This window comes from Oncorhynchus nerka, linkage group LG16, assembly GCF_034236695.1.
Source record: "Oncorhynchus nerka isolate Pitt River linkage group LG16, Oner_Uvic_2.0, whole genome shotgun sequence".
NCBI classification, from domain to species: domain Eukaryota; kingdom Metazoa; phylum Chordata; class Actinopteri; order Salmoniformes; family Salmonidae; genus Oncorhynchus; species Oncorhynchus nerka.
The window spans coordinates 32,560,698-32,587,320 of record NC_088411.1 but is presented as its reverse complement, the minus strand read 5'-3'; the positions used below and the strand labels follow the sequence as shown (position 1 = coordinate 32,587,320).

The following is a 26,623-nucleotide window of genomic DNA, read 5'->3' as shown; positions in this document are numbered from 1 at the left end:
GATCCATGTAAAAAGGCATACACAAAATTACATTTGTACAGATGGTCCCGTATTTCTCTACATACACTACCATTCAAAAGTTTGGGGTCACTTACAAATGTCCTTGTTTTTGAAAGAAAAGCACAGAAACGGGCTCTAACCAGAATAGAAAGAGGAGTGGGAGGCCATTACACTGTCTAGTTTGAGAAACAGATGCCTCACAAGTCCTCAACTGGCAGCTTCATTAAATAGTACCTGCAAAACACCCGTCTCAACTTCAACAGTGAAGAGGTGACTCCGGGATGAGGTCTTCTAGGCAGAGTTGCAAAGAAAAAGCCATATCTCAGACTGGCCAATAAAAATACATGATTAAGATGGGCAAAAGACCACAGACACTGGACAGAGGAGCTCTGCCTAGAAGGCCAGCATCCCGGAGTCGCCTCTTCACTGTTGACGTTGAGACTGGTGTTTTGTGGGTACTATTTAATGAAGCTAGATACTCAACTAGTCTAAAGAAGGCCAGTTTTATTGCTTCTTTATTTAGAACAACAGTTTTCAGCTGTGCTAACATTATTGCAAAAGGTTTTTCTAATGATTAATTTGTCTTTTAAAATGATAAGCTAACACAATGTGCTATTGGAACACAGGAGTGATGGTTGCTGATAATGGGCCTATGTAGATATTCCATTAAAAAATCTGCTGTTTCTAGCTACAATAGTAATTTACAACATGAATAATGTCTACACTTTATTTCTGAGCAATTTTATGTTATTTTAACAGACAAAAAAATGAGCTTTTCTTTAAAAAACAAGGATATTTCTAAGTGACCCCAAACTTTTGAACGGTCGTGTACGTTAGCATACACACACACACACACACACACACACACACACACACACACACACACACACACACACACACACACACACACACACACACACACACACACACACACACACACACACACACACACACACACACACACACACACACACACACACACACACACACACACACAGGTGCACATCCTCAATTATCCAATGACACACACACACACACACACACACACACACACACACACACACACACACACACACACACACACACACACACACACACACACACACACACACACACACACACACACACACACACACACACACACACACACACACACACACACACACACTGGCTGTTGTTCCTGTGAGCCTGACCAACTTACTGTGTAACAGTAGGTCAATTATTAATTTTCAGTTAGGAAGGAGGAGGCAGAGTTCACTGGTGCATAAACAGCATTACACGCTCTCTGACACAGATGTAGAATCAGCTCACCCTCACCTTAATCTTAACGTTTACCACAAGTAGTACAAACGCAAAACTGACCTTAGATCAGCGGTTAGGGACATCTTCAGTTTAGTGTGGCAGCCATTTTGGCTGATTATAGTAATTTGCCTTCTTGTTCGTCACCAGAGCATGGAGGACAGAAGAAGAACACCACAGACGACTGCTGTCTACAGACTTTCTCTAACATCTCTGAGCCCCTAGTCTTTAGGTAGGTATTTTTGCTTAGTTTTTCTGATATGAAATATTTTGAATTGTTCTATTCAACCTTCATTTGGACAAGTTTGTCACTGAGATATGTCTTTGTTAAGTTTACTAGTGGCTGTGTGGAGTTAGCTAGCAACAGCACCTTCAGTAAATATTGTCAATGTCTTGGTGTGGACAGTTTTAATGGATTTCAGGACAAGCACAGAAAAATAGGATCTCATCCCTAACCTTTCCCCTGGTGTGACACTAACCCTATAATAATTTGAAGGGTGTTTATTTTTGCACTGTAATGGAAATGCATGTATTGAATAGCCCAACTCTCACTGAGACACCTGCAGGGAATGGGGACACAGACAGAAACATCATCGTCCAGCACCCCTGGAGCAGTTGGTGACAAGGGCACAGCAACAGCGTTTTTCACAATGTCAGCTCCAGGACTCGAACCAAAAACTTGCGGTTACTGGCCCAACGCTTGAACCTCAAGGCTACCTGCCTCCCCTGCTGAATGGCCACAATCTGGCTGAACCCTAACCCTAGCCACAACCACAATCGTGATCCTACCTTTCCCTGGTCTGACCCCTGGTCTGACCCCAGGTCAGCATGGTGACTCTGAAACACCTTAGTGTGGAGGACCCAGATGACTACAGCTCTCCTCCGGTGCCTGATGCTGACTTCACTGAGAAAACAGCTGTTACAGTTACACACAGGAGACCTACACCTGACACCAGGGAGATGCTACTCAGCAGGTATGGCTCTGTGTGTGTGTGTGTGTGTGTGTGTGTGTGTGTGTGTGTGTGTGTGTGTGTGTGTGTGTGTGTGTCCCTCATTCACGTATATCCTGTGTGTGTGTGTCTGTCCCTCATTCACGTATATCCTTTCTATTCCAGGACTAACAACCTAGCCTTGAGTCTAGTGCTGCTGGTGGGATGCTACTCTGCTATCCTGGTCCCTGCTCTTATACCTTCAGACCCTCTGTCAGGGGCTAACGACAACCAACACACTGACATGGTACTGAACACACACAAAACCACATGAATACAGTTGAAGTCGGACGTTTACATACACCTTAGCCAAATTCATTTTAACTCAGTTTGTCACCATTCCTGACATTTATTCCTAATAAAAATTCCCTGTTTTAGGTCAGTTAGGATCACCACTTTATTTTAAGAATATGAAATGTCAGAATTATAGTAGAGAGAATGATTTATTTCAGCTTTTATTTATTTCATTGCATTCCCAGTGGGTCAGAAGTTTACATACACTCAAATTAGTATTTGGTAGCATTGCCATTAAATTGCTTAATGTGGGACAAATGTTTGGCTAGCCTTCCACAAGCTTCCCACAATAAGTTGGGGAATTTTGGTCCATTTCTCCTCACAGAGCTACTGTAACTGAGTCAGGTTTGTAGGCCTCCTTGCTCGCACACTCTTTTTCAGTTCTGCCTATGTTCTATAGTATTGAGGTCAGGACTTTGTAATGGTCACTCCAATACCTTGACTTTGTTGTCCTTAAAAAAAATATTGCCACAACTTTGGAAGTATGCTTGGGGTCATTGTCTATTTGGAAGACACATTTGCGACCAAGCTTTAACTTCCTGACTGATGTCTTGAGATGTTGCTTCAATATATCCACATAATTTTCCTTCCTCATGAAGCCATCTATTTTGTGAAGTGCACCAGCCCCCCCCTGCAGCGAAGCACCCACACAACATGATGCTGTGCTTCACGGTTGGGATGGTGTTCTTCGACTTGCATCCCTCCCCCTTTTTCCTCCAAACATAACAATGGCTATTATGGTCACACAGTTCTATTTTTGTTTCATCAGACCAGAGGACATTTCTCTAAAAAGTACGATCTTCGTCCCCCTGTGCAGTTGCAAACCGTAGTCTGACTTTTTTATGATGGCTTTGGAGAAGTGGCTTCTTCCTTGCTGAGCGGCCTTTCAGGTTATGTCGATATAGGACATGTTTTACTGTGGATATAGATACTTTTGTACCTGTTCCCTCCAGCATCTTCTCAAGGTCCTTTGCTGTTGTTCTGGGATTGATTTTCACTTTTTGCACCAAAGTACGTTCATCTCTAAGAGACAAAACGCGTCTCATTCCTGAGCTGTATGACGGCTGTGTGTTTCCATGCTGTTTATACTTGTGTACTATTGGTTGTACAGATGAACGTGGTACCTTCAGGCATTTGGAAATTGCTCCCAAGGATGAACCAGACTTGTGGAGATCTACAGTTGTTTTTGGCTGATTTCTTTTGATTTTCCCATGATGTCAAAGAGGCACTGAGTTTGAAGGTAGGCCTTGAAATGCATCTACAGGTACACCTCCAACTCAAATAATGTCAATTAGCCTATCAAAGCTTCTAATGCCATGACATAATTTTCTGGAATTTTCCAAGCTGTTTAAAGGCACAGTCAACTTAATGTATGTAAACTTCTGACCCACTGGAATTGTGATACAGTGAATTATAAGTGAAATAATCTTTCTCTAAACAATTGTTGGAAAAATTACTTGTGTCATGCACAAAGTAGATGTCCTAACCTACTTGCCAAAACTATAGTTTGTTAACAAGAAATTTGTGGAGTGGTTGAAAAACGAGTTTTAATGACTCCAACCTAAGTGTATGTAAACTTACGACTTCAACTATATATTTGGGTGCGTGTTGTGTGTATTAAACTGAACTGATTTCTCTTACTCTAGTCTGTGCTGTAGGACTTATTGAACTCCCACTCCCTCTCCCCTCTCCTCTCTCCTACACGTCTTACTAAACTCCCAGACTCTCTCTCTTCTCCCCTCTCTTTCAGGTCATACTAAACTCCATGTCCCTTCTCCCCTCTCCCCTCTCCCCTCTCCTCCAGGTCATACTAAACTCCCACTCCCTCTCCCCTCTGCTCTCTCCTACACGTCTTACGAAACTCCCCGACTCTCTCCCCTTCTCCCCTCTACCCTTTCTTTCAGGTCATACTAAACTCACTGTCCCTCTCCCTTCTCCCCTCTCCTCCAGGTCATACTAAACTCCCTGTCCCTCTCCCCTCTCCCTTCTCCTCTCTCCTCCAGGTCATACTAAACTCCCCATCCCTCTCCCCTCTCCCCCTCTCCTCTCTCCTCTCTCTTCCAGGTCATACTAAACTCCCCCTCCCACTTCCCTCCCCTCTCCTCCAGGTCATACTAAACTCCCTGTCCCTCTCCCCTCTCCCCTCTCCCCTCTCCCCTCTCCCCTCTCCTCTCTCCTCCAGGTCATACTAAACTCACTGTCCCTCTCCCTCTCCTCTCTCTTCCAGGTCTTACTAAACTCCCCATCCCTCTCCCCTCTCCCCTCTCCCCTCTCCCTCTCCTCCAGGTCTTACTAAACTCCCCGTCTCTCTCTCCTCTCCTCTCTCCTCCAGGTCTTACTAAAGTCCCCCCCTCCCTCTCCTCTCTCTTCCAGGTCATACTAAACTCACCGTCCCTCTCCCCTCTCCTCTTTCCTCCAGGTCATACTAAACTCCCCGTCTCTCTCCCCTCTCCTCTCTCTTCCAGGTCATACTAAACTCCCCATCCCTCTCCCCTCTCCTCTCTCTTCCAGGTCATACTAAACTCCCCATCCCTCTCCCCTCTCCTCTCTCATCCAGGTCTTACTAAACTCACCATCTCTCTCCCTTCTCCCCTCTCCTCTCTCCTCCAGGTCATACTCAACTCCCCATCCCTCTCACCTCTCCCATCTCCTCTCTCCTCCAGGTCATACTAAACTCACTGTCCCTCTCCCCTCTCCTCTCTCCTCCAGGTCATACTAAACTCCCCCGTCCCTCTCCCCTCTCCCTCTCCCCTCTCCCCTCTCCCTCTCCTCCAGGTCATACTAAACTCCCCATCCCTCACCCCTCTCGTCTCTCCTCCGGGTCATACTAAACTCCCCTACCCTCTCCCCTCTCCTCTCTCCTCCAGGTCATACTAAACTCCTGTCCCACTCCCTCTCCTCTCTCCTCCAGGTCATACTAAACTCCACCGTCCCACTCCCTCTCGTCTCTCCTCCAGGTCATACTAAACTCCCCGTCCCTCTCCCCTCTCCCCTCTCCTCCAGGTATTACTAAACCGCTCTGCCTCCCTGCTTATGCAGCCCTGCCATCCGGGCTGGTGTGTGTCTCGTCTCCTCTCCCTGGACTCCTCCTCAGACCTCCAGAACATCCCTGTGTTCCTCCAGTCGGAGATTGCAGCAGACAGGTCTATTCCCTGGGACTTGGCTCCTCCCCTGGGCCTCCAGGGCTGTGACGAGAGGGTGGCTAGGGCCCTGGCCTCTCTAACTCATCCAGGCCTGCCCCCATCCCTGGAGGGGAGAGGTAGGGGTGGGGGCTGTAGGAGGTGTGTGGTGGTGGGCAGTGGAGGGGTGCTACATGGCAGCCACCTGGGATCCCATATTGACCAGTATGATGTCATCATCAGGTGAATGACCAATCAAACATACAATCAATGTAATTGTAAAAGAAGCACAATCTTTTTAAATCAGATAATATTTTCCATGACCTCCTACTGTACCTCCTAAGTGACAATCTGTTTCTGATATTATAACCAATCCCGTCTTTAGTTTTCCAGACTGCTAAAATAAATACATCTAAGGAACCAAACTAACCTCTACCACTCCTGGTCACTAAGGGGATATACTGGATTAGATTAGTATTTTCTGAAGCTGTGGTTTCCTTCTTCTCCTCTCTCGCCTCCTTCCCCTCCTCTTTCTCCTTCCCCTTCACACTCTTCTTTGTCCTCTCAGGATGAACAATGCCCCAGTGTCAGGGTTTGAGAGGGACGCAGGCTCCAGGACCACTGTCCGTTTGATGTACCCAGAGGGAGCTCCCCTTTCCCCCAGCGAGTACAGACACACCTCCCTGGTTACCCTGGTGGTCTACAAGTGCCTGGACCTGGACTGGCTCACCTCTGTCATCACCAAACAGCCTCTGGTGGGAAAGTGTTTACTACCTGTTTGTTTCCCTGTTTACCTGTTTGTTTCCCTGTCAGAGACACAGTGGCTTGAGGAATTTTAGTGCAGATTTGCAGACAGAAAATGACTTCTAAAGTAGCTTCTATACGTTCTGCTGTCCATGGATAGGCTTGGGTAGCTTACTTTCCGTTACAGTTACTACTTACCTGTCCAAGATTTCTATCAGTTACGTAACTTTTGGATTACCCTAACATAATCTGCACCTTCAGTTACTGCATTTGGTATGCTGTCATAGTGGTCTCTGACTTGTTGTCAGACTCACTCAGGTGGAATAAACTTAAAGGTCAATTGCACTTCCTGATTTGGCCTTGTTTTTCATCAATGTTCATTAAGAAATGCTAGCGGCCATGAGCGAAGGCAAACGAGAGTTGTGTTGGGGGTGTGGTTTGATGTGGGTGTTTCATGGGTCTGTCTTTGCCATTCAATCAAAACCTACAAGAACAGTAGCTAGCCAGTTTAAACATTATTGAAAGAAAGCTGGTGACATGCATCAAACATGTCAGGTTTGCTTGATTATGAGCTAGCTAGCTTACGTTAGCTAACGTTTCCCAGAAAACACGGTGGATCCACTGCTTGTGCTTCTAGTTCCGACAATGCAGTGATAACCAACAAGTAATCTAACTAACAATTCCAAAACTACTGTCTTATACACAGTGTAAGGGGATAAGGAATATGTACATAAGGATATATGAATGAGTGATGGTACAGAGCAGCATACAGTAGATGGTATCGAGTACAGTATATACATATGAGATGAGTATGTAGACAAAGTAAACAAAGTGGCATAGTTAAAGTGGCTAGTGACATAAGAATGCAGTCGATGATCTAGAGTACAGTATATACGTATGCATATGAGATGAATAATGTAGGGTAAGTAACATTATATAAGGTAGCATTGTTTAAAGTGGCTAGTGATATATTTACATCATTTCCCATCAATTCCCATTATTAAAGTGGCTGGAGTTGGGTCAGTGTCAATGACAGTGTGTTGGCAGCAGCCACTCAATGTTAGTGGTGGCTGTTTAACAGTCTGATGGCCTTGAGATAGAAGCTGTTTTTCAGTCTCTCGGTCCCAGCTTTGATGCACCTGTACTGACCTCGCCTTCTGGATGATAGCGGGGTGAACAGGCAGTGGTTCGGGTGGTTGATGTCCTTGATGATCTTTATGGCCTTCCTGTAACATCGGGTGGTGTAGGTGTCCTGGAGGGCAGGTAGTTTGCCCCCGGTGATGCGTTGTGCAGACCTCACTACCCTCTGGAGAGCCTTACGGTTGAGGGCGGAGCAGTTGCCGTACCAGGCGGTGATACAGCCCGCCAGGATGCTCTCGATTGTGCATCTGTAGAGGTTTGTGAGTGCTTTTGGTGACAAGCCGAATTTCTTCAGCCTCCTGAGGTTGAAGAGGCGCCGCTGCGCCTTCTTCACGACGCTGTCAGTGTGAGTGGACCAATTCAGTTTGTCTGTGATGTGTATGCCGAGGAACTTAAAACTTGCTACCCTCTCCACTACTGATCCATCGATGTGGATAGGGGGGTGTTCCCTCTGATGTTTCCTGAAGTCCACAATCATCTCCTTAGTTTTGTTGACGTTGAGTGTGAGGTTATTTTCCTGACACCACACTCCGAGGGCCCTCACCTCCTCCCTGTAGGCCGTCTCGTCGTTGTTGGTAATCAAGCCTACCACTGTTGTGTCGTCCGCAAACTTGATGATTGAGTTGGAGGCGTGCGTGGCCACGCAGTCGTGGGTGAACAGGGAGTACAGGAGAGGGCTCAGAACGCACCCTTGTGGGGTCCCCGTGTTGAGGATCAGCGGGGAGGAGATGTTGTTGCCTACCCTCACCACCTGGGGGCGGCCCGTCAGGAAGTCCAGTACCCAGTTGCACAGGGCGGGGTCGAGACCCAGGGTCTCGAGCTTGATGACGAGCTTGGAGGGTACTATGGTGTTGAATGCCGAGCTGTAGTCGATGAACAGCATTCTCACATAGGTATTCCTCTTATCCAGGTGGGTTAGGGCAGTGTGCAGTGTGGTTGAGATTGCATCGTCTGTGGACCTATTTGGGCGGTAAGCAAATTGGAGTGGGTCTAGGGTGTCAGGTAGGGTGGAGGTGATATGGTCCTTGACTAGTCTCTCAAAGCACTTCATGATGACGGAAGTGAGTGCTACGGGCGGTAGTCGTTTAGCTCAGTTACCTTAGCTTTCTTGGGAACAGGAACAATGGTGGCCCTCTTGAAGCATGCGGGAACAGCAGACTGGTATAGGGATTGATTGAATATGTCCGTAAACACACCGGCCAGCTGGTCTGCGCATGCTCTGAGGGCGCGGCTGGGGATGCCGTCTGGGCCTGCAGCCTTGCGAGGGTTAACACGTTTAAATGTCTTACTCACCTCGGCTGCAGTGAAGGAGAGACCGCATGTTTTCGTTGCAGGCCGTGTCAGTGGCACTGTATTGTCCTCAAAGCGGGCAAAAGTTATTTAGTCTGCCTGGGAGCAAGACATCCTGGTCCGTGACTGGGCTGGGTTTCTTCTTGTAGTCCATGATTGACTGTAGACCCTGCCACATGCCTCTTGTGTCTGAGCCATTGAATTGAGATTCCACTTTGTCTCTGTACTGACGCTTAGCTTGTTTAATAGCCTTGCGGAGGGAATAGCTGCATTGTTTATATTCGGACATGTTACCAGACACCTTGCCCTGATTAAAAGCAGTGGTTCGCGCTTTCAGTTTCACGCGAATGCTGCCATCAATCCACGGTTTCTGTTTTGGGAATGTTTTTATCGTTGCTATGGGAACGACATCTTCGACGCACGTTCTAATGAACTCGCACACCGAATCAGCGTATTCGTCAATATTTCCATCTGACGCAATACGAAACATGTCCCAGTCCACGTGATGGAAGCAGTCTTGGAGTGTGGAGTCAGCTTGGTCTGACCAGCGTTGGACAGACCTCAGCGTGGGAGCCTCTTGTTTTAGTTTCTGCCTGTAGGCAGGGATCAGCAAAATGGAGTCGTGGTCAGCTTTTCCGAAAGGGGGCGGGGCAGGGCCTTATATGCGTCGCGGAAGTTAGAGTAACAATGATCCAAGGTTTTACCACCCTGGTTGCGCAATCGATATGCTGATAAAATTTAGGGAGTCTTGTTTTCAGATTAGCTTTGTTAAAATCCCCAGCTACAATGAATGCAGCCTCCGGATAAATGGTTTCCAGTTTGCAAAGAGTTAAATAAAGTTCGTTCAGAGCCATCGATGTGTCTGCTTGGGGGGGGATATATACGGCTGTGATTATAATCGAAGAGAATTCTCTTGGAAGATAATGCGGTCTACATTTGATTGTGAGGAATTCTAAATCAGGTGAACAGAAGGATTTGAGTTCCTGTATGTTTCCTTCATCACACCATGTCTCGTTAGTCATGAGGCATACGCCCCCGCCACTCTTCTTACCAGAAAGATGTTTGTTTCTGTCGGCGCGATGCGTGGAGAAACCCGTTGGCTGCACCGCATCGGATAGCGTCTTCCCAGTAAGCCATGTTTCCGTGAAGCAGAGAACGTTGCAGTCTCTGATGTCCCTCTGGAATGCTACCCTTGCTCGGATTTCGTCAACCTTGTTATAACGATCGTGACAATATTTTTTTGCATATAACGTAACTAATTACAGTTAGTTTTTTTCTAATCAGATTACATGCAACTGATTACTCCCCAAACCTGTCTATGTTTGTGTTCTAGAGCTGTTTCTGAACTGGTTCTGCTTCCTGTGGTTGTGTTGTCTAGAGCTGGTGGTCCAAGCTGTGGTTCTGGAGAGACATAGTGGAGAACATTCCTCTGAAGCCGGAGAACATCCAGATACTCAACCCAGAGATCATGCACAAGACAGGCATAGCACTGACGAGATACACACAGCAACAGAGGAAGGTTAGTACTACTGATACACACAGCAACAGAGGAAGGTTAGTACTACTACTGATACACACAGCAACAGAGGAAGGTTAGTACTGATACACACAGCAACAGAGGAAGGTTACTACTACTGATACACACAGCAACAGAGGAAAGTTACTACTACTGATACACACAGCAACAGAGGAAGGTTACTACTGATACACACAGCAACAGAGGAAGGTTAGTACTGATACACACAGCAACAGAGGAAGGTTACTACTACTGATACACACAGCAACAGAGGAAGGTTACTACTACTGATACACACAGCAACAGAGGAAGGTTACTACTACTGATACACACAGCAACAGAGGAAGGTTACTACTACTGATACACACAGCAACAGAGGAAGGTTAGTACTGATACACACAGCAACAGAGGACGGTTACTACTACTGATACACACAGCAACAGAGGAAGGTTAGTACTGATACACACAGCAACAGAGGAAGGTTACTACTACTGATACACACAGCAACAGAGGAAGGTTAGTACTGTTACACACAGCAACAGAGGAAGGTTACTACTACTGATACACACAGCAACAGAGGAAGGTTAGTACTGATACACACAGCAACAGAGGAAGGTTAGTACTGATACACACAGCAACAGAGGAAAGTTACTACTACTGATACACACAGCAACAGAGGAAGGTTACTACTACTGATACACACAGCAACAGAGGAAGGTTAGTACTGATACACACAGCAACAGAGGAAGGTTAGTACTGATACACACAGCAACAGAGGAAGGTTACTACTACTGATACACACAGCAACAGAGGAAGGTTACTACTACTGATACACACAGCAACAGAGGAAGGTTACTACTACTGATACACACAGCAACAGAGGAAGGTTAGTACTGATACACACAGCAACAGAGGAAGGTTACTACTACTGATACACACAGCAACAGAGGAAGGTTAGTACTGATACACACAGCAACAGAGGAGGTTACTACTACTGATACACACAGCAACAGAGGAAGGTTAATACTGATACACACAGCAACAGAGGAAGGTTAGTACTGATACACACAGCAACAGAGGAAGGTTAGTACTGATACACACAGCAACAGAGGAGGTTACTACTACTGATACACACAGCAACAGAGGAAGGTTAGTACTGATACACACAGCAACAGAGGAAGGTTAGTACTGATACACACAGCAAGAGAGGAAGGTTACTACTACTGATACACACAGCAACAGAGGAAGGTTACTACTACTGATACACACAGCAACAGAGGAAGGTTAGTACTGATACACACAGCAACAGAGGAAGGTTACTACTACTGATACACACAGCAACAGAGGAAGGTTAGTACTGATACACACAGCAACAGAGGAAGGTTACTACTACTGATACACACAGCAACAGAGGAAGGTTAGTACTGATACACACAGCAACAGAGGAAGGTTACTACTACTGATACACACAGCAACAGAGGAAGGTTAGTACTGATACACACAGCAACAGAGGAAGGTTAGTACTGATACACACAGCAACAGAGGAAGGTTACTACTACTGATACACAGCAACAGAGGAAGGTTAGTACTACTGATACACACAGCAACAGAGGAAGGTTAGTACTGATACACACAGCAACAGAGGAAGGTTACTACTACTGATACACATCAACAGAGGAAGGTTAGTACTACTGATACACACAGCAACAGAGGAAGGTTAGTACTGATACACACAGCAACAGAGGAAGGTTAGTACTACTACTGATACACACAGCAACAGAGGAAGGTTAGTACTGATACACACAGCAACAGAGGAGGTTACTACTACTGATACACACAGCAACAGAGGAAGGTTAGTACTGATACACACAGCAACAGAGGAGGTTACTACTACTGATACACACAGCAACAGAGGAAGGTTAGTACGGATATACACAGCAACAGAGGAAGGTTACTACTACTGATACACACAGCAACAGAGGAAGGTTAGTACTACTGATACACACAGCAACAGAGGAAGGTTAGTACTACTGATACACACAGCAACAGAGGAAGGTTACTACTACTGATACACACAGCAACAGAGGAAGGTTACTACTACTGATACACACAGCAACAGAGGAAGGTTAGTACTGATACACACAGCAACAGAGGAAGGTTAGTACTACTGATACACACAGCAACAGAGGAAGGTTACTACTACTGATACACACAGCAACAGAGGAAGGTTACTACTACTGATACACACAGCAACAGAGGAAGGTTAGTACTGATACACACAGCAACAGAGGAAGGTTAGTACTGATACACACAGCAACAGAGGAAGGTTACTACTACTGATACACACAGCAACAGAGGAAGGTTACTACTACTGATACACACAGCAACAGAGGAAGGTTACTACTACTGATACACACAGCAACAGAGGAAGGTTAGTACTGATACACAAGGCAACCGAGGAAGGTTAGTACTGATACACACAGCAACAGAGGAAGGTTAGTACTGATACACACAGCAACAGAGGAAGGTTACTACTACTGATACACACAGCAACAGAGGAAGGTTAGTACTGATACACACAGCAACAGAGGAAGGTTACTACTACTGATACACACAGCAACAGAGGAAGGTTAGTACTGATACACACAGCAACAGAGGAAGGTTACTACTACTGATACACACAGCAACAGAGGAAAGTTAGTACTGATACACACAGCAACAGAGGAAGGTTAGTACTGATACACACAGCAACAGAGGAAGGTTAGTACTGATACACACAGCAACAGAGGAAGGTTAGTACTGATACACACAGCAAGAGAGGAAGGTTACTACTACTGATACACACAGCAACAGAGGAAGGTTACTACTACTGATACACACAGCAACAGAGGAAGGTTAGTACTGATACACACAGCAACAGAGGAAGGTTACTACTACTGATACACACAGCAACAGAGGAAGGTTAGTACTGATACACACAGCAACAGAGGAAGGTTAGTACTGATACACACAGCAACAGAGGAAGGTTACTACTACTGATACACACAGCAACAGAGGAAGGTTACTACTACTGATACACACAGCAACAGAGGAAGGTTAGTACTGATACACACAGCAACAGAGGAAGGTTACTACTACTGATACACAGCAACAGAGGAAGGTTAGTACTACTGATACACACAGCAACAGAGGAAGGTTAGTACTGATACACACAGCAACAGAGGAAGGTTAGTACTACTACTGATACACACAGCAACAGAGGAAGGTTAGTACTGATACACACAGCAACAGAGGAGGTTACTACTACTGATACACACAGCAACAGAGGAAGGTTAATACTGATACACACAGCAACAGAGGAAGGTTAGTACTGATACACACAGCAACAGAGGAAGGTTACTACTACTGATACACACAGCAACAGAGGAAGGTTAGTACTACTGATACACACAGCAACAGAGGAAGGTTACTACTACTGATACACACAGCAACAGAGGAAGGTTAGTACTGATACACACAGCAACAGAGGAAGGTTACTACTACTGATACACAGCAACAGAGGAAGGTTAGATACACACAGCAACAGAGGAAGGTTACTGATACACACAGCAACAGAGGAAGGTTAGTACTGATACACACAGCAACAGAGGAAGGTTAGTACTACTACTGATACACACAGCAACAGAGGAAGGTTAGTACTGATACACACAGCAACAGAGGAAGGTTAGTACTGATACACACAGCAACAGAGGAGGTTACTACTACTGATACACACAGCAACAGAGGAAGGTTAATACTGATACACACAGCAACAGAGGAAGGTTAGTACTGATACACACAGCAACAGAGGAAGGTTAGTACTGATACACACAGCAACAGAGGAGGTTACTACTACTGATACACACAGCAACAGAGGAAGGTTAGTACTGATACACACAGCAACAGAGGAAGGTTAGTACTACTACTGATACACACAGCAACAGAGGAAGGTTAGTACTGATACACACAGCAACAGAGGAAGGTTACTACTACTGATACACACAGCAACAGAGGAAAGTTACTACTACTGATACACACAGCAACAGAGGAAGGTTACTACTGATACACACAGCAACAGAGGAAGGTTAGTACTGATACACACAGCAACAGAGGAAGGTTACTACTACTGATACACACAGCAACAGAGGAAGGTTACTACTACTGATACACACAGCAACAGAGGAAGGTTACTACTACTGATACACACAGCAACAGAGGAAGGTTACTACTACTGATACACACAGCAACAGAGGAAGGTTAGTACTGATACACACAGCAACAGAGGAAGGTTACTACTACTGATACACACAGCAACAGAGGAAGGTTAGTACTGATACACACAGCAACAGAGGAAGACTACTACTGATACACACAGCAACAGAGGAAGGTTAGTACTGTTACACACAGCAACAGAGGAAGGTTACTACTACTGATACACACAGCAACAGAGGAAGGTTAGTACTGATACACACAGCAACAGAGGAAGGTTAGTACTGATACACACAGCAACAGAGGAAAGTTACTACTACTGATACACACAGCAACAGAGGAAGGTTACTACTACTGATACACACAGCAACAGAGGAAGGTTAGTACTGATACACACAGCAACAGAGGAAGGTTAGTACTGATACACACAGCAACAGAGGAAGGTTACTACTACTGATACACACAGCAACAGAGGAAGGTTACTACTACTGATACACACAGCAACAGAGGAAGGTTAGTACTGATACACACAGCAACAGAGGAAGGTTAGTACTGATACACACAGCAACAGAGGAAAGTTACTTACTACTGATACACACAGCAACAGAGGAAGGTTACTACTACTGATACACACAGCAACAGAGGAAGGTTAGTACTGATACACACAGCAACAGAGGAAGGTTAGTACTGATACACACAGCAACAGAGGAAGGTTACTACTACTGATACACACAGCAACAGAGGAAGGTTAGTACTACTACTACTGATACACACAGCAACAGAGGAAGGTTACACACAGCAACAGAGGAAGGTTACTATACACACAGCAACAGAGGAAAGTTACTGATACACACAGCAACAGAGGAAGGTTAGTACTGATACACACAGCAACAGAGGAAGGTTAGTACTGATACACACAGCAACAGAGGAAAGTTACACACAGCAACAGAGGAAGGTACTACTGATACACACAGCAACAGAGGAAGGTTACTACTACTGATACACACAGCAACAGAGGAAGGTTAGTACTGATACACACAGCAACAGAGGAAGGTTAGTACTGATACACACAGCAACAGAGGAAGGTTAGTACTGATACACACAGCAACAGAGGAAGGTTACTACTACTGATACACACAGCAACAGAGGAAGGTTAGTACTGATACACACAGCAACAGAGGAAGGTTAGTACTGATACACACAGCAACAGAGGAAAGATACACACAGCAACAGAGGAAGTTAGTACTGATACACACAGCAACAGAGGAAGGTTAGTACTGATACACACAGCAACAGAGGAAATTACTACTACTGATACACACAGCAACAGAGGAAGGTTAGTACTGATACACACAGCAACAGAGGAAGGTTAGTACTGATACACACAGCAACAGAGGAAGGTTAGTACTGATACACACAGCAACAGAGGAAGGTTACTACTACTGATACACACAGCAACAGAGGAAGGTTAGTACTGATACACACAGCAACAGAGGAAGGTTACTACTACTGATACACACAGCAACAGAGGAAGGTTAGTACTGATACACACAGCAACAGAGGAAGGTTACTACTACTGATACACACAGCAACAGAGGAAGGTTAGTACTGATACACACAGCAACAGAGGAAGGTTACTACTACTGATACACACAGCAACAGAGGAAGGTTAGTACTGATACACACAGCAACAGAGGAAGGTTACTACTACTGATACACACAGCAACAGAGGAAGGTTAGTACTGATACACACAGCAACAGAGGAAGGTTAGTACTGATACACACAGCAACAGAGGAAGGTTACTACTACTGATACACACAGCAACAGAGGAAGGTTACTACTACTGATACACACAGCAACAGAGGAAGGTTAGTACTGATACACACAGCAACAGAGGAAGGTTAGTACTACTACTTAGATATACACACAGCAACAGAGGAAGGTTAGTACTGATACACACAGCAACAGAGGAAGGTTACTACTACTGATACACACAGCAACAGAGGAAGGTTAGTACTGATACACACAGCAACAGAGGAGGTTACTACTACTGATACACACAGCAACAGAGGAAGGTTAGTACTGATACACACAGCAACAGAGGAAGGTTAGTACTGATACACACAGCAACAGAGGAAGGTTAGTACTGATACACACAGCAACAGAGAAGGAAGGTTACTACTACTGATACACACAGCAACAGAGGAAGGTTAGTACTACACACAGCAACAGAGGAAGGTTAGTACTACTACTGATACACACAGCAACAGAGGAAGGTTAGTACTGATACACACAGCAACAGAGGAAGGTTACTACTACTGATACACACAGCAACAGAGGAAGGTTAGTACTGATACACACAGCAACAGAGGAAGGTTACACACAGCAACAGAGGAAGGTTACTACTGATACACACAGCAACAGAGGAAGGTTACTACTACTGATACTGATACACACAGCAACAGAGGAAGGTTAGTACTGATACACACAGCAACAGAGGAAGGTTACTACTACTGATACACAGCAACAGAGGAAGGTTAGTACTACTGATACACACAGCAACAGAGGAAGGTTAGTACTGATACACACAGCAACAGAGGAAGGTTAGTACTACTGATACACACAGCAACAGAGGAAGGTTAGTACTACTGATACACACAGCAACAGAGGAAGGTTACTACTACTGATACACACAGCAACAGAGGAAGGTTACTGACACACAGCAACAGAGGAAGGTTACTGATACACACAGCAACAGAGGAAGGTTAGTACTGATACACACAGCAACAGAGGAAGGTTACTACTACTGACTGCAACAGAGGAAGGTTATATACACACAGCAACAGAGGAAGGTTAGTACTGATACACACAGCAACAGAGGAAGGTTACTACTTAGTACTGATACACACAGCAACAGAGGAAGGTTACTACTACTGATACTACTGATACACACAGCAACAGAGGAAGGTTACTACTACTGATACACACAGCAACAGAGGAAGGTTAGTACTGATACACACAGCAACAGAGGAAGGTTACTACTACTGATACACACAGCAACAGAGGAAGGTTAGTACTGATACACACAGCAACAGAGGAAGGTTAGTACTATACACACAGCAACAGAGGAAGGTTAGTACTGATACACACAGCAACAGAGGAAGGTTAGTACTGATACACACAGCAAGAGAGGAAGGTTAGTACTGATGATACACACAGCAACAGAGGAAGGTTACTACTACTACTGATACACACAGCAACAGAGGAAGGTTACTACTACTGATACACACAGCAACAGAGGAAGGTTAGTACTGATACACACAGCAACAGAGGAAGGTTAGTACTACTGATACACACAGCAACAGAGGAAGGTTACTACTACTTACTACTACTGATACACAGCAACAGAGGAAGGTTACTACTACTGATACACACAGCAACAGAGGAAGGTTAGTACTGATACACACAGCAACAGAGGAAGGTTAGTACTGATACACACAGCAACAGAGGAAGGTTACTACTACTGATACACACAGCAACAGAGGAAGGTTACTACTACTGATACACACAGCAACAGAGGAAGGTTACTACTTACTGATACACACAGCAACAGAGGAAGGTTAGTACTACTGATACACACAGCAACAGAGGAAGGTTAGTACTGATACACACAGCAACAGAGGAAGGTTAGTACTGATACACAGCAGCAACAGAGGAAGGTTAGTACTGATACACACAGCAACAGAGGAAGGTTACTACTACTGATACACACAGCAACAGAGGAAGGTTACTACTACTGATAACACAGCAACAGAGGAAGGTTAGTACTGATACACACAGCAACAGAGGAAGGTTACTACTACTGATACACACAGCAACAGAGGAAGGTTAGTACTGATACACACAGCAACAGAGGAAGGTTACTACTACTGATACACACAGCAACAGAGGAAGGTTAGTACTGATACACACAGCAACAGAGGAAGGTTAGTACTGATACACACAGCAACAGAGGAAGGTTAGTACTGATACACACAGCAACAGAGGAAGGTTAGTACTGCAACAGAGGAAGGTACACACAGCAACAGAGGAAGGTTACTACTACTGATACACACAGCAACAGAGGAAGGTTACTGATACACACAGCAACAGAGGAAGGTTACTGATACACACAGCAACAGAGGAAGGTTAGTACTGATACACACAGCAACAGAGGAAGGTTAGTACTACTGATACACACAGCAACAGAGGAAGGTTACTACTACTGATACACACAGCAACAGAGGAAGGTTAGTACAGCAACAGAGGAAGGTTAGTACTGATACACACAGCAACAGAGGAAGGTTACTACTGATACTTATACTGATACACACAGCAACAGAGGAAGGTTAGTACTACTGATACACACAGCAACAGAGGAAGGTTACTACTACTGACACACAGCAACAGAGGAAGGTTACTACTACTGATACACACAGCAACAGAGGAAGGTTAGTACTGATACTTACTGACTGATACACACAGCAACAGAGGAAGGTTAGTACTGATACACACAGCAACAGAGGAAGGTTACTACTACTGATACACACAGCAACAGAGGAAGGTTAGTACTACTGATACACACAGCAACAGAGGAAGGTTACTACTACTGATACACACAGCAACAGAGAAGGTTACTACTACTGATACACAGCAACAGAGGAAGGTTAGTTAGTAGAGGCAACAGAGGAAGGTTACTACTACTGATACACACAGCAACAGAGGAAGGTTAGTACTGATACACAACAGAGGAAGGTTAGTACTGATACAGAGAGAAGGTTAGTACTACTGATACACACAGCAACAGAGGAAGGTTAGTACTGATACACACAGCAACAGAGGAAGGTTAGTACTACTGATACACACAGCAACAGAGGAAGGTTAGTACTGATACACACAGCAACAGAGGAAGGTTACTACTACTGATACACACAGCAACAGAGGAAGGTTAGTACTGATACACACAGCAACAGAGGAAGGTTACTACTACTGATACACACAGCAACAGAGGAAGGTTAGTACTGATACACACAGCAACAGAGGAAAGGTTACTACTACTGATACACACAGCAACAGAGGAAAGTTAGTACTGATACACACAGCAACAGAGGAAGGTTAGTACTGATACACACAGCAACAGAGGAAGGTTAGTACTGATACACACAGCAACAGAGGAAGGTTAGTACTGATACACACAGCAAGAGAGGAAGGTTACTACTACTGATACACTGATACACACAGCAACAGAGGAAGGTTACTACTACTGATACACACAGCAACAGAGGAAGGTTAGTACTGATACACACAGCAACAGAGGAAGGTTACTACTACTGATACACACAGCAACAGAGGAAGGTTAGTACTGATACACACAGCAACAGAGGAAGGTTACTACTACTGATACACACAGCAACAGAGGAAGGTTAGTACTGATACACACAGCAACAGAGGAAGGTTACTACTACTGATACACACAGCAACAGAGGAAGGTTAGTACTACTGATACACACAGCAACAGAGGAAGGTTACTACTGATACACACAGCAACAGAGGAAGGTTAGTACTGATACACACAGCAACAGAGGAAGGTTAGTACTGATACACACAGCAACAGAGGAAGGTTACTACTACTGATACACACAGCAACAGAGGAAGGTTAGTACTACTGATACACAGCAACAGAGGAAGGTTACTACTGATACACACAGCAACAGAGGAAGGTTACTACTACTGATACACTGATACACACAGCAACAGAGGAAGGTTAGTACTGATACACACAGCAACAGACAGAGCAACAGAGGAAGGTTACTACTACTGATACACACAGCAACAGAGGAAGGTTACTACTACTGATACACACAGCAACAGAGGAAGGTTAGTACTGATACACACAGCAACAGAGGAGGTTACTACTACTGATACACACAGCAACAGAGGAAGGTTAGGATTACACAGCAACAGAGGAAGGTACTACTGACACAGCAACAGAGGAAGGTTAGACTATACACACAGCAACAGAGGAAGGTTACTACTACTGATACACACAGCAACAGAGGAAGGTTACTACTACTGATACACACAGCAACAGAGGAAGGTTACTACTACTGATAACAGAGGAAGGTTACTGATACACACAGCAACAGAGGAAGGTTAGTACTGAGTACTGATACACACAGCAACAGAGGAAGGTTAGTACTACTGATACACACAGCAACAGAGGAAGGTTAGTACTACTGATACACACAGCAACAGAGGAAGGTTACTACTACTGATACACACAGCAACAGAGGAAGGTTACTACTACTGATACACACAGCAACAGAGGAAGGTTAGTACTGATACACACAGCAACAGAGGAAGGTTAGTACTGATACACACAGCAACAGATACACACAGCAACAGAGGAAGGTTAGTACTGATACACACAGCAACAGAGGAAGGTTACTACTACTGATACACACAGCAACAGAGGAAGGTTAGTACTGATACACACAGCAACAGAGGAAGGTTACTACTACTTAGTACTGATACACACAGCAACAGAGGAAGGTTACTACTACTGATACACACAGCAACAGAGGAAGGTTACAACTGATACACACAGCAACAGAGGAAGGTTACTACTACTGATACACACAGCAACAGAGGAAGGTTAGTACTGATACACACAGCAACAGAGGAAGGTTAGTACTGATACACACAGCAACAGAGGAAGGTTAGTACTGATACACACAGCAACAGAGGAAGGTTAGTACTGATACACACAGCAACAGAGGAAGGTTACTACTACTGATACACACAGCAACAGAGGAAGGTTACTACTACTGATACACACAGCAACAGAGGAAGGTTACTACTACTGATACACACAGCAACAGAGGAAGGTTACTACTACTGATACACACAGCAACAGAGGAAGGTTACTACTACTGATACACACAGCAACAGAGGAAGGTTACTACTACTGATACACACAGCAACAGAGGAAGGTTAGTACTGATACACACAGCAACAGAGGAAGGTTACTACTACTGATACACACAGCAACAGAGGAAGGTTAGTACTGATACACACAGCAACAGAGGAAGGTTAGTACTGATACACACAGCAACAGAGGAAGGTTACTACTACTGATACACACAGCAACAGAGGAAGGTTAGTACTGATACACACAGCAACAGAGGAAGGTTACTACTACTGATACACACAGCAACAGAGGAAGGTTAGTACTGATACACACAGCAACAGAGGAAGGTTACTACTACTGATACACACAGCAACAGAGGAAGGTTACTACTACTGATACACACAGCAACAGAGGAAGGTTAGTACTGATACACACAGCAACAGAGGAAGGTTACTACTACTGACACAGCAACAGAGGAAGGTTACAGCAACAGAGGAAGGTTACTACTACTGATACACACAGCAACAGAGGAAGGTTACTACTGACTGATACACAGCAACAGAGGAAGGTTAGTACTACTGATACACACAGCAACAGAGGAAGGTTACTACTACTGATACACACAGCAACAGCAACAGAGAGGAAGGTTAGTACTGATACACACAGCAACAGAGGAAGGTTACTACTACTGATTACACAGCAACAGAGGAAGGTTACTACTACTGATACACACAGCAACAGAGGAAGGTTAGACTGATACACACAGCAACAGAGGAAGGTTACTACTACTGATACACACAGCAACAGAGGAAGGTTACTACTGATACACACAGCAACAGAGGAAGGTTAGTACTGATACACACAGCAACAGAGGAAGGTTACTACTACTGATACACACAGCAACAGAGGAAGGTTACTACTACTGATACACACAGCAACAGAGGAAGGTTAGTACTACTGATACACACAGCAACAGAGGAAGGTTAGTACTACTGATACACACAGCAACAGAGGAAGGTTAGTACTGATACACACAGCAACAGAGGAAGGTTACACTACTGAGCAACAGAGGAAGGTTAGTACTACTGATACACACAGCAACAGAGGAAGGTTAGTACTACTGATACACACAGCAACAGAGGAAGGTTAGTACTACTGATACACACAACAGCAACAGAACAGAGAAGGTTAGTACTGATACACACAGCAACAGAGGAAGGTTAGTACTGATACACACAGCAACAGAGGAAGGTTACTACTGATACACACAGCAACAGAGGAAGGTTACTACTACTGATACACACAGCAACAGAGGAAGGTTAGTACTGATACACACAGCAACAGAGGAAGGTTACTACTGATGATACACAGCAACAGAGGAAGGTTACTACTGATACACACAGCAACAGAGGAAGGTTACTACTACTTACACACAGCAACAGAGGAAGGTTAGTACTGATACACACAGCAACAGAGGAAGGTTAGTACTGATACACACAGCAACAGAGGAAGGTTACTACTACTGATACTGCAACAGAGGAAGGTTACTACTGATACACAGCAACAGAGGAAGGTTACTACTGATACACACAGCAACAGAGGAAGGTTACTACTACTGATACACACAGCAACAGAGGAAGGTTAGTACTGATACACACAGCAACAGAGGAAGGTTACTACTACTGATACACACAGCAACAGAGGAAGGTTAGTACTGATACACACAGCAACAGAGGAAGGTTAGTACTACTGATACACACAGCAACAGAGGAAGGTTACACACAGTACTACTACTGATACACACAGCAACAGAGGAAGGTTACTACTACTGATACACACAGCAACAGAGGAAGGTTACTACTACTGATACACACAGCAACAGAGGAAGGTTAGTACTGATACACACAGCAACAGCAACAGAGGAAGGTTAGTACTGATACACACAGCAACAGAGGAAGGTTAGTACTGATACACACAGCAACAGAGGAAGGTTACTACTACTGATACACACAGCAACAGAGGAAGGTTAGTACTGATACACACAGCAACAGAGGAAGGTTACTACTACTGATACACAGAGGAAGGTTACAGCAACAGAACAGGAAGGTTAGTACTGATACACACAGCAACAGAGGAAGGTTACTACTACTGATACACACAGCAACAGAGGAAGGTTAGTACTGATACACACAGCAACAGAGGAAGGTTAGTACTGATACACACAGCAACAGAGGAAGGTTACTAACTGATACACACAGCAACAGAGAAGGTTACTACTACTGATACACACAGCAACAGAGGAAGGTTAGTACTGATACACTACTGACAGCAACAGAGGAAGGTTACTACTACTGATACACACAGCAACAGAGGAAGGTTACTACTACTGATACACAGCAACAGAGGAAGGTTAGTACTGATACACACAGCAACAGAGGAAGGTTAGTACTGATACACACAGCAACAGAGGAAGGTTACTACTACTGATACACACAACAGAGGAAGGTTAGTACATACACACAGCAACAGAGGAGGTTACTACTACTGATACACACAGCAACAGAGGAAGGTTACTACTACTGATACACACAGCAACAGAGGAAGGTTAGTACTGATACACACAGCAACAGAGGAAGGTTAGTAACAGAGGAAGGTTACTACTACTGATACACACAGCAACAGAGGAAGGTTAGTACTACTGATACACACAGCAACAGAGGAAGGTTAGTAACTGATACACACAGCAACAGAGGAAGGTTACTACTACTGATACACACAGCAACAGAGGAAGGTTAGTACTGATACACACAGCAACAGAGGAAGGTTACTACTACTGATACACAGCAACAGAGGAAGGTTACTACTACTGATACACACAGCAACAGAGGAAGGTTAGTACTGATACACACAGCAACAGAGGAAGGTTACTACTACTGATACACACAGCAACAGAGGAAGGTTACTGTACTGATACACACAGCAACAGAGGAAGGTTACTACTGATACACACAGCAACAGAGGAAGGTTAGTACTGATACACACAGCAACAGAGGAAGGTTAGTACTACTGATACACACAGCAACAGAGGAAGGTTACTACTGATACACACAGCAACAGAGGAAGGTTACTACTACTGATACACACAGCAACAGAGGAAGGTTAGTACTGATACACACAGCAACAGAGGAAGGTTAGTACTGATACACACAGCAACAGAGGGTTAAGATACACACAGCAACAGAGGAAGGTTACTACTACTGATACACACAGCAACAGAGGAAGGTTACTACTACTGATACTTAGTACTGATACACACAGCAACAGAGGAAGGTTACTACTACTGATACACACAGCAACAGAGGAAGGTTAGTACTGATACACACAGCAACAGAGGAAGGTTAGTACTGATACACACAGCAACAGAGGAAGGTTAGTACTACTGATACACACAGCAACAGAGGAAGGTTAGTACTACTGATACACACAGCAACAGAGGAAGGTTACTACTACTGATACACACAGCAACAGAGGAAGGTTACTGATACACACAGCAACAGAGGAAGGTTACTACTACTGATACACACAGCAACAGAGGAAGGTTAGTACTGATACACACAGCAACAGAGGAAGGTTACTACTGATACACACAGCAACAGAGGAAGGTTAGTACTGATACACACAGCAACAGAGGAAGGTTACTACTACTGATACACACAGCAACAGAGGAAGGTTACTACTACTGATACACACAGCAACAGAGGAAGGTTACACACTGATACACACAGCAACAGAGGAAGGTTAGTACTGATACACACAGCAACAGAAGGAAGGTTACTACTACTGATACACACAGCAACAGAGGAAGGTTAGTACTACTGATACACACAGCAACAGAGGAAGGTTACTACTACTGATACACACAGCAACAGAGGAAGGTTAGTACTGATACACACAGCAACAGAGGAAGGTTAGTACTACTGATACACACAGCAACAGAGGAAGGTTACTACTACTGATACACACAGCAACAGAGGAAGGTTACTACTACTGATACACACAGCAACAGAGGAAGGTTAGTACTGATACACACAGCAACAGAGGAAGGTTACTACTACTGATACACACAGCAACAGAGGAAGGTTAGTACTGATACACACAGCAACAGAGGAAGGTTAGTACTGATACACACAGCAACAGAGGAGGTTACTACTACTGATACACACAGCAACAGAGGAAGGTTACTACTACTGATACACACAGCAACAGAGGAAGGTTAGTACTGATACACACAGCAACAGAGGAAGGTTAGTACTGATACACACAGCAACAGAGGAAGGTTAGTACTGATACACACAGCAACAGAGGAAGGTTACTACTACTGATACACACAGCAACAGAGGAAGGTTACTACTACTGATACACACAGCAACAGAGGAAGGTTAGTACTGATACACACAGCAACAGAGGAAGGTTACTACTACTGATACACACAGCAACAGAGGAAGGTTACTACTACTGATACACACAGCAACAGAGGAAGGTTACTACTACTGATACACACAGCAACAGAGGAAGGTTAGTACTGATACACACAGCAACAGAGGAAGGTTACTACTACTGATACACACAGCAACAGAGGAAGGTTAGTACTGATACACACAGCAACAGAGGAAGGTTACTACTACTGATACACACAGCAACAGAGGAAGGTTAGTACTGATACACACAGCAACAGAGGAAGGTTAGTACTACACACAGCAACAGAGGAAGGTTACTACTACTGATACACACAGCAACAGAGGAAGGTTACTAGTACTGATACACACAGCAACAGAGGAAGGTTAGTACTGATACACACAGCAACAGAGGAAGGTTACTACTACTGATACACACAGCAACAGAGGAAGGTACTATACACACAGCAACAGAGGAAGGTTATACACTGATACACACAGCAACAGAGGAAGGTTACACACAGCAACAGAGGAAGGTTACTACTGATACACACAGCAACAGAGGAAGGTTAGTACTGAT

General features: G+C 44.6%; 1 protein-coding gene across 4 annotated transcripts in view; it reads left to right on the top strand.

Moving 5' to 3' along the window:
* The first annotated feature begins 1,324 nt into the window (after positions 1-1,324).
* The window catches only part of st3gal7 (ST3 beta-galactoside alpha-2,3-sialyltransferase 7), a 41,336-nt gene continuing 16,037 nt past the window's right edge, over positions 1,325-26,623 (top strand). Inside the window, exons 1-6 of one of the 4 annotated variants that reach the window (XM_065002613.1) lie at positions 1,325-1,531; positions 1,866-2,273; positions 2,415-2,535; positions 5,586-5,944; positions 6,270-6,456; positions 10,254-10,394. In XM_065002613.1, coding sequence (XP_064858685.1) covers positions 2,128-2,273; positions 2,415-2,535; positions 5,586-5,944; positions 6,270-6,456; positions 10,254-10,394 — 954 coding nt within the window. In that variant the 5' untranslated portion in view covers positions 1,325-1,531; positions 1,866-2,127. Of the gene's footprint in view, positions 1,532-1,839; positions 2,274-2,414; positions 2,536-5,585; positions 5,945-6,269; positions 6,457-10,253; positions 10,395-26,623 lie in introns of all 4 variants that reach the window. The other 3 variants (XM_065002614.1, XM_065002612.1, XM_065002616.1) reach the window with 3 other exon arrangements.